This window comes from Lepidochelys olivacea (assembly GCF_965140295.1).
Source record: "Lepidochelys olivacea isolate rLepOli2 genome assembly, chromosome: 1".
Classification (NCBI taxonomy): domain Eukaryota; kingdom Metazoa; phylum Chordata; order Testudines; family Cheloniidae; genus Lepidochelys; species Lepidochelys olivacea.
In genome coordinates this window covers 119,977,970-119,990,550 of record NC_140411.1, presented here as the reverse complement: position 1 = coordinate 119,990,550, position 12,581 = coordinate 119,977,970, and the positions used below count along the sequence as shown (strand labels likewise).

Here is a 12,581-nt window from a genome sequence, read left to right as displayed (position 1 = left end):
TACAGACTAACACGGCTGTTACTCTGAAAAATATCAACAGGCTTTTTTGTTTGGATTAATTTAGTCTTTTCTGTCTCCTTTTGCACCTTCTCCCATCAGCATTTATTGTTACAGGCCAGAGTCCATGCTTTACCCTGAACTTCTACACTGCTATTTTTACCCCCTTAGCACGAACCCAAGTTAGTTGACCCAGGCTCTGAGACTTGCTGCTGCGGGTCCTTTTTTGCAGTGTAGACATACCTATGAACTTTCACTCACTTTTTGCAATCAAGCACACAATTAGGACAAATTTGTAGCCCCAATTATTACAACTTCACTCTGTTTCTCTCTGTCCCTCCCTCCATGAATTGTCCTCACTCACTGACCCCCAATTAATCCTATTTCCTCTCCTCTATCTTCCTAGTTCAGCCCTGCTTTCTGTCCTCTACACATAGTTGGGCTCAATTCCTCCCTTATTCTCTGGCTACGTTTATCTGTCTACCTCCCCTCATGGTTTTTCTCCCCCTCAGACTGGGCCAGGTTCACTCCTGGTGTAGTCAAGTCAATGGAATTACACCAGGGATTAATTTGGATTGCTATGTATCTCTCTTACATTATGCCCCCCACACTAGGTTCTCCCTCTCTCCATTCCCATTCCATCCTATTCACACATTAGCTTTGCCTCCTGTGTGGAGCACTGCCCATGTAAAAACAAAATGAGGTAATAACCTTCATTTTTAGGTCCCTGAATAGAGGAGGGGCTTGTCTGATCTATTGGGCTGGTCTGCAATGGAAAAATCCATTGTGTTAGAACATGAACATTGTTAACTAACACAACATCAGTTATAACCTAGCACACAGTGTAAACAGGGACTGTCACATTTAACATCACATCACTGGTCAGCATTTGCAAGATGCCTGTAGGACTCAATGGACTTGGTTCTCCACCACCTTGCGCCTCATATAGTTACCTTGCACATGGAGTGCAGGATGGGTGTAAACCACTACTACATCAGAATGGTAGCATTTTATACCCACTTGTAAAGGACTACACTCCCTTAAAATAGAAGAGACTGTTGTACACTCTGATTTAATAATCCCTGGAAAATATTTCTACTTGTGACACCCTGGAAAATAAAGTCTGCTTTTTCATTTAAAAGAATGGGAAATTTTATATAAGACAATTATTGTCTTGTCAGTTTTATTAAGGAGGCCATCACTTGCATCCATAGCTATTTCATGCCTAGGTTTTATGAAATTTTTAAAGTCTTATTAAAAAATTAATCAAAGAACTGCAGAATGATTGTAGTTTACTTTTCCTAGCAAACTTTCACTGAACTCTGATTCTGCAGTAGACAGGCCAGTTTGCATGTAATGATGAGAAGATGTTTGTGATGCAGCAGTAATGTATGTAGTACAGCCTGTTTGCATGAGAGCAGTTTTCCTATAAAGCCTCCTTTATACAGAGGGGGGCAATGCGGATTCCAGACTTCTCCATTCTGTGTTCTTGGAGCCTTGACTACTGGCTGAGGTCGCCTTGCAGAGAGCTTTGATTTGAGAGATATTGCTGCATAAATAAAAGCACAGCGTGACACGTATGACTGAGAAAACAAGGCCCATGCAAAGTGCTGATTGGCTCCCCTTGCAATGGGATACAACTTGTTACAAATACACCTCTCCAGTTTGGGCCAGTAGTCCACAGGCTGAGCATCCTCCCTGCCATCTGAAGTCTGATGTGAAATGCTCAGGTCCTGGGAAAACAACCAAAGTCTGTCTCCAGCTCGAAGGAACAGGTGGCTGAAAATGAAACAGCGCCCTTCTCCCTTCCCTTGGATCTTCGCTCTCTACTGCTTCTGTGCTCTACAGTTCACCCCAGGTAAGACCCGATCTCTCCCCATAACTGCCTCCTACGTACCTGATCGATGTGGATAAAGAATAGTCACTCGATCAGGGACTAATACAGAAAGCGTAACTCATTCCTCTCTCCCTCCCTCACACCCCCGGCTCTGCTTTGTAGTTGGGAGAAGCTAGGCTCGCTTCAGACTGGGAGAGCAGTTGTTCCAGACTGCCCTGAACCTGGTCTCTAACATCAAGCGCTTGAAAGGAGCTGAAGGCGGCAGATAGTTTAAACAAAGGACATGGCTATCGGCGTCCTTCCTCCAAAACCAGCAGCAGCAAAAGACCGGAGCGGGTTTTTAAGTTCTCGTTTGAAGTGGGCAGGGCAGGAGGGGGCTGGGTGGCATGCCCCTTACCAGGGAGAGACAGGGGATGCTTGATGAACGGGGGGGCACTGTTAGTAGGTGCACAATAGGTTCTTATAAAAGCGACTTGAACATGAGAAAGGGACATTTTCACTAAGCCCCGAGGGAATGGTGGGCAAAGAGGGAATGAATATAGCTCTGGGACCAGAGCCTCAGCTGGAGTCCGCCCCAGCTCAGCGGAGCTGCCCCCATTGACACCAGCTGTCCGTGCCAGGGCTGGGCAAGAGGCGAAAGCGAGCAGGGAAAGTTTGGGGAAGAGAAGGCTGGGGACTGCCTCCTCCGCCGGCGCCTCTGTCCAGGGTGCTGAAGGGGGGGGACCTGCTCTCGGCTGCGCGCCCGGGACCCCGCCGGTGTGGCCGGCCCAGAGGACCGGGGGACTCGGCCGCACAGCGCATCCCGGGAGCGGGTCGGGGCGCCCGAGTGTGTGTGTACACAGCCGATAGGCGTGGGGGCTGCCCAGCCCGACATCTAGATCGGCAATGTCAGAGGCCGGGCCAGGCGAGGAGCGGGGGGGGGTTGGGTTATTTTTGTGCTCTAGGGTTTCACATTGGAAGGATACTTTTTTTTTTTTTTTTTTTTGCTTTGTTGAAAAATATTTTTAAAGAGGACGAAGCTGAGCATCTCTGCTAAACCCGCTGGCTCAGTGTTTTAACCCTGGTCAGGTTTCATTTGTACCCGAGCTGTTGGCCGGGTACAGCTTCCTCGTGGTCTTGGAGAACCCGCTCCCTGAATTTGTACTGAGGCAGCTTTCAAATGCAGGGCACGGTCACCCCCTTCTAGTGGAGAGTATATCTGTGAATGCTTTATCTCAACAGGGTTTCCTCAGCCTGTCTCCCGCTCTATGGATGCGCCAGAGGTTCCTAAAAGAGAGGTAGGAAACGTTTCCATTACGTGGCAGTCATAAACTGGAAGCATGTTCATGACAGGGCAGGGCGCTCTGAAACGCGGCTGAATTACCATTAGGGGATGAGAAACCCCGGACAGGCTCCATCCTTTTCCGGTTAGTCAGTGGCTAAGGGGGCATTATTAAAAACCCTTTGCTCCCATTCCAACAAAACACACACATACATCTGCAGAGTGGAAGACTAATGGGGGTCAATTCAGGAGTGGGTCTAGGGGCTCACCTGTGCCTTTTGTAGGTCATTGGCTATGCTGCAATCCTCAGAGAGAAACAAGTTTGGTAGTACTTACATGGGTTTTACTAAGAGAATAAACAAGCAAATAGGACACTAAACAAATCTACTGCTGACTAATTTACTTACACTTTCCCTAAACTAATTGAAAATATCAGACAATGCAATGATCAAGTCTAGGTTACAGTTGAGGTTGAATTGATAAACCAATGAATTAACAGTAACATGAAATGCGGGAAAGTCCACTTGATCACCTCCCGGTTAGTGTATGTCCCTAAAGCAACCTTTTGCTGCCCATTTTAACAAAATATACACATTAAGAGTAAGATATCTGAGCCGGGAAAGGCCTTGATAGAATATTACTAAAGCTAAAGTTTCTCAGGCTAAAACAGGGGTTTAAGTGTATAACTGACCTTAATGTCTAATCTTTATTTTTAAGCTGGCGCTGTGTTTCAGTCAGTGGACAGAACTGTCTAATCAACCCCAGGTAAACTGATTTAACAATGTATTGAAGTGACTCTACTCTTCCAGGTACATTGGCTATTCCATAACAATTAAACTTAGTTCACATTAAAATGATCTGAAAAGATAAAAAGAAATGTCTCTTCCGTCTCCTCCAAGGAGTTGAATACTCAGCTGTAATGGGGTAGGTGGTTCTGCTGGCTTATGTTCTATTTTCTCATGCAACCGAATTTCACTAAATGATACTATTTGTTTTGTATGCCGCATAGGATTATGCTGACATAATTAATATACTATCAACTTTTTCCTGATAGAAAATATAATGTAAAAAATATAGAAAATATAATTTTTTATATCTGGTAGCTGCAGTAAGATTTACTCGGGAATAATGCCATTGGCTTCAGTAGAATTACTCCTGGTTTAAGCTGTTGTGAGATGAAAATCAGGCTTCTTACCTCAAAAGTCATGTACAAAACATACCATAAATGAATGTATGTTTAAAAAACTATTTTTCTTTTAGATCTCCAGTAAAGCAATGGATCTTTGTAACGCTATTTTTAGTAGCATGCAGATAGATGAGGTAAGGTCTAAAGATTTTCTTTCCTTGAAGAAAACTTTCCCAACATTTTGTCTAACCAAATAGAGTTTGACTATCATCATTATCTTTACTAGGAAAACAGCGGGGACATATATAAAAGAGTAAGTATTTCTCCATCTTAGTAATATATGCATAACTTCAACTCTTAGATTTGATAAGGCTATATACTAAAATTGCTCTTTTTATGCAGTTTTTATTTCACTACTCCAGAGTTCAAGAACCAACATATCCACTTAAAACCGGGGTCAGTATTTTAACATAATCATCACTTTTGCATAGCGTAAATGTGTGAACAAGATGCTTACTAAGTCTATGATTCAGCAATGTACTTATGCAGATGCCTAACTTTAAGCATGTGAGTAGACTCATTCATTTCAGTGGGGGTGTCTTACATGCTTAAGTACCTTATTCAATTATCTATAAAAGTTCAGGCCTGTGAGATACTGAGGCCCTCAACTCATGTTGATTACAGCCAACGTAAGGATCAGCTCCAAAGCCATTTTTTCCTAGTGCACTTTTTTGGTTAATGCTAGCTATTCAAGAGCTTTACTCACAAAATTACAGAGCTCTTTGAACCCTGTTTATATCTGAATGACGTTAGTCAGAAAAGGATAAAATGCACCATGATTATCGAGTTTCAGACAATCAGTTTACTCAGATCACGTGCAATGACTTTAAAATAATTACAGGAAGTGTTTTAAAAAGGTGCTTCTCTATCTTTTCTATACTTGTCAGTTTCTTTAGCTTCTAATTCTGAGCACATTTGTTTGAAACATTTGAATAAAAAAGCAGTACAATATTTACATTGTATTCTAATTGTACAGCCCTCCCCCCAAACAAAAGCAAAACAAAATAAAATCCAAACAAACACCTTTTAGACCTTGACTGTGTAGTAAATATATTTACTACAATGTTAGCTAAACCACAAACCCGCAAAATGCTGATTAGGGGTTTTCCAAAGTCAGCTAGAAATTATGGGTGGAATCCTGATCCCATTGAAGTCAATGGTAGTTTTGCAGTTGACTTCAGTGGATCCAAGATTTCACCCTATCTGATCATTCTTGAGGCCTGGAAGATGACCCACATTGCAGCTTTCCAAGCGATGTAACTGACCTTTGCCACATAGCAGTTTGTGGCCAGGTTTCCAAAATGTGGTCTATTTGGGGCCTTATCAGAATCTATAAGAATGGCTCAGCACCAGGATTAGGTCCAGCTCTGAGGTGTGGAGGAGAGATTCTTGCAAACTCTAAACTTTTGTCCAGCTTCACAGATCTATTATGATATGAATCTCCCTGTCTCTGGCCCACCTGAACTTTCCCCAACACCCTGGGAACTATGGGCTAAGTTCAGCCTTAGCATAAAATGCCATTTCTTATTGCATAGATCCTCCTTTTACATGGTCCTATGAATTTGTGGGGTATCATGTGGATTAGAGTTTGATTAAGGCATTAAGATTATATCTTAACGCAAGGGATGACATCTTTGCCCACTGAAGTCAATGGCAAAATGCCCAGGATTTCACCCAAAACGTGTAGCGTTTCTTAAAGTCACCTGAAAGAGCTGGGTAGAGAGTTTAGTTTCTCCCTCCAATTTTTGTGTAAACTTTACAGCTGGGGTTTTCAAAGGAGCCCAAGGGAGCACGCACATCTCATTGAATTTAGGTCCCTCTCTCGACTAGATTCCTTTGAAAAATTCAACATATGATTATTACAAAGCTCTGTCAAGAAGCTCATGTTTTGCAGTGATTCTGCACTAAAATTAATTAACTTGTATTATAAATAAGTCTGATTTTTGAAGCTGCAGGCTATCAAAAACTTTTAGTCAGTGACTATGTTTGAATGTTTTGTGTCTCATTGATCATCTTAATATAAAACTAGTGTTCACAATCTCTCTTTGTTGTAGTCTTCCCCTGTGCATCCTTTAATGCGCCTTGCTTCAAAGCTCTCTGAGAGAAGAATGAAAAGATTCCTTGATCCTGTATGCACTTGTTTCTTCCATAGTATTTTATGGCACTAAATGTTAATTTCAGTTGTTTTATAAATCATTGTCTTAATGTTCGAACCTTGAACATCTAACAAAGGAAAATCCCCTTGCTTTATATCCTGTCCCTAGCTCTCCTCTTTCCTTCTCTATTTTTTCCTTTTTTAAATTTACATTCCTTCCCTTTTCAACCTCTTCTTCCCCTTTCTTCCTCTCACTGTCTGTTCCCCATTTTCCGGCCCCTCTCCTCCTTTATTTTTACACCTTTGCTCTCATCTTCCATTTTACTTACTCATCTTTAAATCTTGTGCCTGATAATTAAATCCAATCACTGGTGCAGCTGCTGCTGTCACTGATCTCTGCTGATGCTATTAAAAGGGTCTTTTCCATTTAAGGTCCAGTCAAAGCCAGTGGGGCTGTACAAGGGGTTGTCCTTGCAGATCAGATTGAAGAATCAGAGCCTTCATCAACACCGGGCTTGACCTTGCTGCTGCTAAAGTCAATGGCAAAACTTGCATTGACTTCAGTGGTGCAAGATTGGTCCCACAATGAGCTACCTTCTGAAAAATAAGTACAGCATGAGCTGATTTTAGCAGCAGCAACCCAGACTGGATTTAAAATAAAATCAGTGGCAATCTTAATGATGGGGAACCAACCTCATTTCAACAAGGCAAGAAAAATCAATATTACTTTGAATCCTGGTGAATGCTGTTCCTTATGTTCCCTTCAGTTCAAGCACTGCATTGTTCTCAAGAGCATGAGTGTCTAATTTGAATTTCAGTGACAAGAATGTATTTACCTTGAAATCAGTTAAAGTAATACTTAAAATAAAGGCAGAAAATTTTAAGTTGCTTCTAGATTTCCTGTAACTATCTGATTTGTGTTTAAAATTCTCACTTCCAAAAAACAAATGGATTGGAGCGATGTACTTAACCTGTACTAGAGGATTATGAAAATCCCATGACCAGGCGGATATGTTAAAACTGATACGCGCTATCACCTTACAGGAACCACAAATTGCTGCTGCAGAGTTTATAAAGAAGGTACGTTAACTTAATTTCGATTTTTTTAAAAATCGGAGACCACAGTTGCTCAGAGCTAGCTCACAAGCTGCTTCTGAGAGATAATCAATCACTTCTAAACCGGCCTTCAAGCTATTTTCTAGAGCCCATGCAACATCATATTTAATTATGGTATTTTCACATATTTACATCAGACAAAATGGATGGTTCTTGACAATGCCCTCTGGGTGTTAATGTTTAATTGGTAGTTCAGGTGAAAGGGCACTGGGGACTATTAGTATCTAGTTATTTGCACACTGCTGAAAAGGCTCCTGCATTACTGATGACAACAGCTCTGACAATGACACAGAGACTTGTCAATATAGCCATACGATAGTTTACAAATATTTTATTAATGGGTTGTGTTTTATTTTACAGGATAGTGCTGGTACCATGGGACGGCCTTTTTTTCTTTTCAGGGTATCAGATTTGTCTTTTCCTTTTTACAATTTTGAATCGTATACAATTTCATGTATCCATAGAAAACAATATAAACCTGTTTACATCTAAAAATTCTTGCCTGGTATTCTATAGACGCTGCCGTCTAAAGTCATTGCTTGAAAAGCTTAGGGAGTCAATGTGGTGCTGGGGTTAGAATAAAAGGTCTATACAACTGTGAAATCCTGGGCAGTAATGGATTAAAACTTTCTGTTGCACAGGGGTGACCAGTAAAATGTTAGGCCTTGAGCTGTTCTACCTAGAGATAGGGTTTGGGCCAAGTGTTTATTTCCTATTAGACTGACTAGTGCACCGGCCCTAAATTCAGCAGAAAAACATAAGTGTTAGCAGTGCTCTGACTAAATGATCCGATTACCACACTCCGTGCACAACGGAGAAAAAAAAATAGAAATTATGAAAATAATCTGTGGTTAATTTATTTCTCATTGTGACTGTTGGATCTTTGCCCCAAGTAAGTGTCTTGCTGATCCTGTTCTAACCCAGATTCAGCTAGTGACACACTATGTTGACCTGGGCAAAATATTTTTCACACGCCTCTAGCAACACAGCCAGAAAAATCAGTTCAAAAGAGGCCCTGACTATAACCTGGGCCCTAGTTTATCAGGATACTTAAAAATGTGCCTAGCTTCTAACCAGGTCAGTATTCCAAGTGATACCAGTGGAATGACGCACATGATCAGAGTTAGGCATATGCTTATGTATCTTGTTGATTGGGGCCAAGTTGCTGCATGAAAAATTAATCAGATTCTTCAGCTGTCCAGAGGCTGACTGAAGACGTTACAGGCTGTAGGAATTCACCCACCCCATAGATAAGCCCTATTTCCACTCAAGACCCATCACCCATGTGTGGTAAATTTGGAACAAGATTTTATGAGTTTCCTAAATGCACTATGGGAGTCATCCCTTGCTGCGTTTACTTGTCTAACCTCAATATGATTATTTAATTACATTTTCAGCCTAGAAATGGAAGAACTATCGAAGACGGTGGTGAGTAGGCCTCTGAAAGGTGATTTTAAAAGGCTTCATTCTGTTTACTCAACAAATAATAATCTTTGACAGAGAAAGTGTTATTTAGAAATAATTTGTTACATGCCTAAGCCCCTTTACTGCTAACTGCTCTGCACAGGGACAGGTGTCTGTCTGCACAGAACCACTTGAAGGATCAGGGGGTCTTATATATATATACTGTAAACAAGCTAATTAAGTTGAATTTTTTTTTATAAAGTGGGCTCATTATAACTTTAATGCTCTGTCAAAGAGGTAGTAATACAAGCATAAAACATTTGTTTTATGCTTGTATTATTACTTCATTGACAGAGCATTAAAGTTATAATGAGCCCACTTTATAAAAAACTTGGAAATACTGTTATTTACAGTACTGTTATTTACAAGTACAATACTATTCCAAACTTGGAAATACTGTTATTTACACAACACCCAAAAGCATGTGAGGTGCTCCACAGAGATAAATATAAAGACAAGATCTCGGTCCTGAAATGTTTATAATCCAGAACCACCTGATCCTACATCAGAACCCACTAACATGGATCCTTGCACTCATATGGAGTTCCATTGACATCAGGATTGGGACCTAATTTTAGATGAAAAACAACAAACAATAGGGGTGTGTGTGTGACGAAAGATAATGGGTTATAATAATATGTGCTCACTCAGCTTCAGTGTGTTCACATCTTGATTGTTCTATTAAAGTCATGATTAGATTTTAATGGTAAATTAAGTAGATATTTGTCTATACAGGAAACCACATGCTCTTTTCCCCTCCCCCATCCTCTCCCAACCCTTCTGAACTTTTCAAAAGAAAGGGTCACTATTTTCTGTTTGTGAATTATCTGCTTCCACTGCAAGGGATAAAGCTCGTGATAGGAAAGGATGGTGACTAGAATGACAGCAACAACAAAAAAAAATCTACAAAAATATATTTTTGATATTAAACCATTTAAGGAAGGAACAAGCCATGAATATGCTAGTGGTTCCCAAACTAGGGGTGCCACTTGTTCAGGGAAAGCCCCGGCAGGCCGGGCCAGTTTTTACCTGCCACGTTCGCCGGTTTGGCCGATCACATCTCCCACTGGCCGCAATTCACCACTCCAGGCCAATGGGGAGCTGCGGGAAGGGCAGCCAGCATGTCCCTCGGCCAATGGGAGCTGCGGGAAGCAGTGCAGGCTGAGGGACATGCTGGCTGGCCTTCCCGCAGCTCCCCATAGGCCTGAACAGAGAACCGCGGCCACTGGGAGCTGTGATCGGCTGAACCTGAGGATACGGCAGGTAAACAAACCGGCCTGGCCCGCCAAGAGCTTTCCCTGAACAAGCAGTGCCCCTAGTTTGGGAACCACTGCACTAGCCGATCAATGGAGAGATGTGGAATGACCATGCCTAGAACTTTTTGGCAAAATAATTCTAACCATGGTTAGTGTAAAATATGTTGAAACACTCTGGGTGAAAGTCACCCTATGCCAGGGCCAACAGAAGGCTTATGGCAACAAATAAACCCCACTCAAGTGTTACTGTATGGACTAAAGTGTGCCTTACTGCTGTGCCTCCTTTAAGTTTTCACCCACTGGGCAGTGTGTCTTCTAAAGGGTCAGCTTACTGGGCTGCAAGATAAACACTATGCTCCCAGCCTTCAAGAAGAAGGCCTCCGAGACGGTGGTAGACCTTGGTGATGAAGGAAAAAAGTGTGTAGGGAGGAAGGATTCATAGTGTGAGTGAAAGACTTCACATGTTCAGATAAGCATCCTAGACTCTGGATAATTATTCAAACTTTTTGAGGTTCATCGACTATTACTTGCAGGGGCTAAAATTTTGTGCCATTATATTTCTAGCTTTGGGATGGAATGACATACAGAACTGAATTTTTTCAGTACATCACTTAAGAGCTCATCACAAAGTATAGTCCTAATTTGTGCTAATTTCTTTCAGAATTCCATGGAATATGAAGCTCATGGGTTGACTTAACAGCTTGAAGACTTGATTTATACAAAGAAAAACAATCCTGTTGGACTATGTGTCTATTGTTTTAAGTGACTCATTTGACTAGAGGCTACTGTTCCATAATAAATTTGCAGTCATTAATTATTTTGTACTTCTTTACATCTTTTCTTTGTCAAGTTACACACACTTGTGGTCACTGAGCAGTTATCAGCCTTCTTTATGTTACAGTCCTTTGTCTGGCTCCAAAATAGAGTTCTTTATTTACAGGAACCAAATCAAATTTATTAAGGTAATACAATGAAGAACCATTCTCAAAATGTTTCCTCTATCATCTTTTTATGTAGATGACCTCTGTTAGAATTATACATGATCAACATGCCCTTTTTATGACTATGCAGTGTGTTTTGTTTAGGATTTGAGGTACACATTGCTCTACCGCAAATTGCACAGCACAACATCACTTTCATAACTGAATTATCTTCTCCAAAACAAGAACAAAAGGCGGATCATGATAACTGATAGGTTCAAATCATCTACTTTGAGTGTCACTAATCAACGACAATTGTTATTGACTGACAGTATCTGACCCAAACAATTTGCCAAAATGGAAACTGTGGTCTACCTTTTCCACCCTTCCCCTGCTAGGCATCATAAAAAATACATCAGGGACCAAATTATGAGATGTGCTTGTCCCTGTGCCTCAGTAGGTCACAGCTAAGAATACAAGATTCAGGATAAACTGCTGAGAAATAGGGCAGACTCACCTCAAACTGGTGGTTATTCTATCATTAGATTATACCAAGCCAGTAACAATAGCAAACTTCTGTCTCATCACACTGGTTAACAAGAAGCCAGAGGTGCAGTCTCCTTAGGCCTTCCAGCCCTTGTCTCACCATCTAGACACTGGACTCTATGATGAGTGGTTACTGAAAACCAATTTAATTAAATATAGGGTCCTTCTAATCCCAAGAGATCATCCACAAAGCCAGGTCAATATATAACGCAGATCTTATCCAATAATCACACTACTGCTAATCCTTTAGTAACTAAAATCTAAAGGTTTAATAATAAAAAGCAAGAAGGAGAGACTTATAGATGGTTAATAGATCATATGCATACACATAATTGCAAAGTCCTTATATCAGGTTTGTAGCAGTGATGGAATAGTCTGCTAGCTTGTAAAGTCTCTCTGGTAACTTCCAAAAGATTGGAAGGCCCTCATTCCATAGTTCAAAAGGCCCCTTTTAGTTGTAAATCAGAGAATCAGGGCAGGAAAGAGGCAAAGTGAAGATATCTTGGAGGCCTTTTATATCCTCTGCCATGTGCCTGGAAATTTACCATCTCTTTTTGTGGAAAAGTTATTGAGCTAAAATGGAGTCCAGGAGTCACATGAGCATATCACATGTCCTTACATGCTTTAAAGACTCAGAGGGACAGCCATTGACCATATTCTTGCTGATGCATCCAAAGGAAGAGGTGTCTGGAAAACTGATTCTTCTTAATCAATCTTGAATAGGCCATTCACAATGGGCTGGGAAGACTGGATGTAAAGGACCTTCTAGGTGTTACTGCAGGAACAAACACATTTGAGATACAGATATATAACCAATATTCAAAACTTCAGCTAGAGTGAGGATACATGGATTTAACCAGCATAATGATATTTGATAGACTTTTTCATTGACACTTTACATGA

At 41.1% G+C, this 12,581-nt stretch overlaps 1 protein-coding gene across 1 annotated transcript; it reads left to right on the top strand.

Annotated features, from left to right (window-relative positions):
* Nucleotides 1-1,735: 1,735 nt before the first annotated feature.
* On the top strand, nt 1,736-10,948 carry NMS (neuromedin S). Its single transcript, XM_084617553.1, has 11 exons — nt 1,736-1,855; nt 3,056-3,111; nt 3,813-3,860; nt 4,356-4,415; nt 4,508-4,534; nt 4,624-4,677; nt 6,336-6,410; nt 7,421-7,456; nt 7,853-7,894; nt 8,890-8,939; nt 10,874-10,948. Exons 1-10 carry the CDS (start codon nt 1,783-1,785, stop codon nt 8,926-8,928), a joined length of 510 nt encoding a protein of 169 aa, XP_084473679.1. The 5' UTR covers nt 1,736-1,782; the 3' UTR covers nt 8,929-8,939; nt 10,874-10,948.
* The last annotated feature ends 1,633 nt before the right edge of the window (nt 10,949-12,581 follow it).

Bases quoted from the DNA above. Each gene is read 5' to 3' on its own strand.
- NMS (XM_084617553.1), top strand. From the start codon at position 1,783: ATGAAACAGCGCCCTTCTCCCTTCCCTTGGATCTTCGCTCTCTACTGC. The intron at 6,411-7,420 runs GTATGCACTTGT...ATCACCTTACAG, and splicing joins TGAAAAGATTCCTTGATCCT to GAACCACAAATTGCTGCTGC. The intron at 7,895-8,889 runs GTATCAGATTTG...TTACATTTTCAG, and splicing joins GGCCTTTTTTTCTTTTCAGG to CCTAGAAATGGAAGAACTAT.